Consider the following 3,556-nt stretch of genomic DNA (forward strand, 5'->3'; position numbering starts at 1 on the left):
AGAAGGGAGTACTGTTCAGTGCTTCAGCAATGAAACACCTTTCATCATGTGCGTAGAGAATTCTGTTGCCTTGCAGCAAACAGTAGCACCTATGGGTGCAGTTGCAGATGCCAAACACGCTACTGTGTGCCAGCGTGTGTTCCTGAGCTGATGCAGAAAACTCCTGGTGTCCTATTTACTTCAACAGCACCTTTAGTTTGCAGGGTTTACTTGTTCCTGGGAGACTTTGATGTGTTTCCTTTCAGGATGCACTTTCTTTTCCTGGTGACAGTTCCTTCGTACACACCTGTAGAACGCATCCTCACTAACTCACGCTAAGGGGGTCTCATGATGTGGGTTTTACCACCCAGAAACATAAGGCAGGCTGAGCATTGCCGACTTTTGGGGTAACTCTGTGTAAGCAGCTGCTGGCTGAGCTTCCTTGCAGCAGTGTGGGCTCTTACCTCTAAGGCCAGGATTTAAGATAATTTAGAGTACCTTAACACTTCACAACTTTAGCATGAAAACCTCAGCACTGGGGCAAAGTCTGTTACTGTATGCGGGTGCATAGAGGCTTCCGTTTTGTTCCAGCGTACGATCTTGTTTCTACGAACTTCACCACACAGCGCTGCGGCTCGTAACGAGTAATTCCTCCCCGTCGGTATCTGAAGAGGCAAGAAGAAATGGACGGGCTGTGAGCCGTCCTTGGCGGTGCCGCCACAGCTGCCTACAGCCAGCGCCGAGCAGAGCCGAGGGAAAAACCGCGCCGTGCTTCAGAGCATCCCGACGGGCGGCCACGGCACTGAGGAGCGGGAGGCGGCCGTGGGCGGGAAGAGCGGGGCGGCAAGAAGCGGTCAGGCGCCGCGGGCAGCTTAACGAGCTGGCGGGAGGAAGGGCCCGCAGCAGGAAGGACCTGCAGAGGGACGCTCCGCCTCCGTCAGCGGGGTGCTGCCGGGAGCCGCGATGCCGCTGTACGAGGGCCTGGGAAGCGGCGGGGAGAAGACCGCAGTGGTGCTCGACCTGGGCGAGGCCTTCACCAAGTGAGCGCTTGGCTTCGGCTCCTTACGGCGCCGGGCCTCGCGCGCTTCCCTGTCCGCGATGCTGGCGTGCTTCGAAGGTTTTGTTCGGAGGCCGTCAGTGCGACTCCCTGCGCCGAGCGGCGCCCCGCAGCTCCATGGGGCTGCCCGGGGCCGATCCAGCCTCGCCTCGGGCCCCCCGTGCCGCTGCCTGTGCTCGGGGGCGGCTGTCCTTGTCGAAGTTCTCCTGAGTGTGTGGTGAATTTGTCAGAAGCAATCAGGGTGGCAGGGAGATGCAGCTGCTTGCGTGCGCTGGGACTGGAGAATTCCTTCAGGGACCAAAATTAAGCACTGGAATTCTGATCTCTGTCTGTTTTTGGAAGTTTCTTTTGAAGTTGTCTCAGGGGAGATGCTTGTTGTTGGTCAGCAGTGAAATGGAGCGCAGGACCTTCCGGAACTTCTGAGTTGTTTACAGAGAGAGTGGTGAGGTGCTGGAACGGCTGCCCCGTCCATCCCTGGAGGTGTTCAGGGCCAGGTTGGATGGGGCCCTGGGCAGCCTGGGCTGCTGTGAAATGGGGAGGTTGGTGGCCCTGTGTGTGGTGGGGGGTTGGAGCTTTGTGATCCTTGAGGTCCCTTCCAACCCAACCATTCTGTGATGACAGTCATCGAGGCTGTCTCTTGTTTCTTGTAAATGCACCTCACAGAAAATGAGGATGTGAGCAGGGTGTGAATGAATGGTGCGTGTGAGGACTGAGAGCTTCAGTGGAAATGGGTCTGATGTGGAAACGGGGGCAGTTATTTGTGTGGGAATTCAGTAGGCAGTAAGGAAGGCAGGTGGTGGGTGATCATCACTCAAAGATTGTACTTGACAGAAATACGGAGTCAATCAAAGTTGAGCTTTGCAACTGAGTCTTAACAGAAATGAAGCCTGCTCTGCTTAATGCATCTGAGAGGGAGTCAAGAAGAGAGAGAAAATGTTTCTTGTTCAGTCTAAGTAGATAGAAAAGTCATATGCAGGGTACCTCTTAGTAGCTGCAGAGTATTCCTGATTGATTGCTTTTTGATTCATGGGTGTGTATGCTGTGCAGTGACTACAAATGATGGGATTTCCAATGTTTTCTTCTAGGTGTGGTTTTGCAGGTGAAACAGGACCAAGATGCATTATTCCTAGTGAAATAAAGAAACCTGATGTCTCTAAGGTAAACCATTTCATCTTTACAGTATTTGGTATATTGTGAGGGCACTGTCAGGTAGACTTGCTCATGACTGGCTGTTCTTCCTCGTGTTACAACGGCTGTTATTAAATACCGAAAGTGGGTACCAGTAACTGTGATGCTGATGTGTATTACTTGGTACATATCAGCCATGCTTCTTATTTTGGGGGTATTTAAAGAGAAATTTCTTTGCCTGTTTAAGCTTTTTTTTCTTAAGAAGAGAATAGCAGCTTTGGAAAACTAATGTGAAATTAGTGGTATGAAAGGTTATGAAGGACAATCTGCAGTTTAGTCACAGGGTGAGTTATTGTGTTGCATCCTGTATGTAACAGCAGAACAGGCTCTTTGTATTGTATCTTTGAATGATATATTTCGAGATACTCATTGTCCAATATTCATGCTGACTGTGAGTTATTTCTTTCTACAGCCTGTCAAAGTTGTTCAGTATAACATCAACACAGAGGAGCTGTATTCATATCTGAAGGAATTTATTCATATGTTGTATTTCAGGTAAGAGGTACTTGGATGTTAATCGTGCAGACCGTGGTCACAGTTTGGGAGGTGGGGTCTCAAAGTATTGGTTGTTTTCTGTTGCTGTATTTTTAGTACTGTTAAAAAGAATAAAGTTGGAGTTGACAATTTCCTCTTTATTTCCAGTCTTTCACTTATGCAGTAAAAAAATCATTGTTTGCAGTGTTCTGTACTTAAGATCCTCACAAGTGGGGACTTTGTGTCCTTTGTCATTGACTTGTAACTGAAATCAGGGCACTTGTGTCCTTTCTGCTCCATGTGTGGCACTGCATGGCACTGGACAAGCCAATAATGACTGCTCTGCATCCCCACTTGCATTTCTTTATGTTGGTTTAGCAATGCATGACATTCAGAACCCCGCGCTCCCAGCAGAGAGCTCCTTAGCTTGTCTTCTGCAGCTCAGTTTCCTTACTTCCATTGAGGAAGGTTGGGTTTGAGTGTTTAAACTTGAGCCAAAGACCTTGAGGTAGCTCTTACAAATGCTGTCTAACTGCAGAACATTAGGATTTGTAGGTAGAAGGGGACATCAGATGAGGGTAGGTGTTGTCATACCTGCATAAACTGAGTGGTTCTGTTTCCATGTCTTGATTTCTTTTGTTTTTAATTTTCAGACATCTTCTGGTGAATCCCAGAGACCGTCGTGTAGTGATCATAGAATCTGTGCTCTGCCCTTCCCACTTCAGAGACACTCTTGCCAGAGTCCTTTTCAAGCATTTTGAGGTGCATATTTGATGTAACTACGTATGTGCTGAGCGTAGCACTTAATGGTAGGAACCGTAGTGATGGTATGGACAAAGGAGTGAAAATAATGGCAGA

At 48.8% G+C, this 3,556-nt stretch overlaps 1 protein-coding gene across 1 annotated transcript; it reads left to right on the forward strand.

The window, feature by feature from the left end:
• The first annotated feature begins 906 nt into the window (after window positions 1-906).
• On the forward strand, window positions 907-3,542 carry LOC122190620 (actin-related protein 10-like). The gene is made up of 4 exons (XM_042890674.1): window positions 907-1,019; window positions 2,122-2,194; window positions 2,637-2,719; window positions 3,352-3,542. The coding sequence occupies exons 1-4, from the start codon at window positions 943-945 to the stop codon at window positions 3,470-3,472; spliced, it is 354 nt and encodes a 117-aa protein (XP_042746608.1). The 5' UTR covers window positions 907-942; the 3' UTR covers window positions 3,473-3,542.
• The last annotated feature ends 14 nt before the right edge of the window (window positions 3,543-3,556 follow it).

This window comes from Lagopus leucura, unplaced genomic scaffold, assembly GCF_019238085.1.
Source record: "Lagopus leucura isolate 7727_CA_CO unplaced genomic scaffold, USGS_WTPT01 43142-0_obj-0_obj, whole genome shotgun sequence".
In the NCBI taxonomy this organism is placed as follows: Eukaryota; Metazoa; Chordata; class Aves; order Galliformes; family Phasianidae; genus Lagopus; species Lagopus leucura.

Bases quoted from the DNA above. Each gene is read 5' to 3' on its own strand.
- LOC122190620 (XM_042890674.1), top strand. From the start codon at position 943: ATGCCGCTGTACGAGGGCCTGGGAAGCGGCGGGGAGAAGACCGCAGTG. The intron at 1,020-2,121 runs GTGAGCGCTTGG...GTTTTCTTCTAG, and splicing joins CTGGGCGAGGCCTTCACCAA to GTGTGGTTTTGCAGGTGAAA. The intron at 2,720-3,351 runs GTAAGAGGTACT...TTTAATTTTCAG, and splicing joins ATTCATATGTTGTATTTCAG to ACATCTTCTGGTGAATCCCA.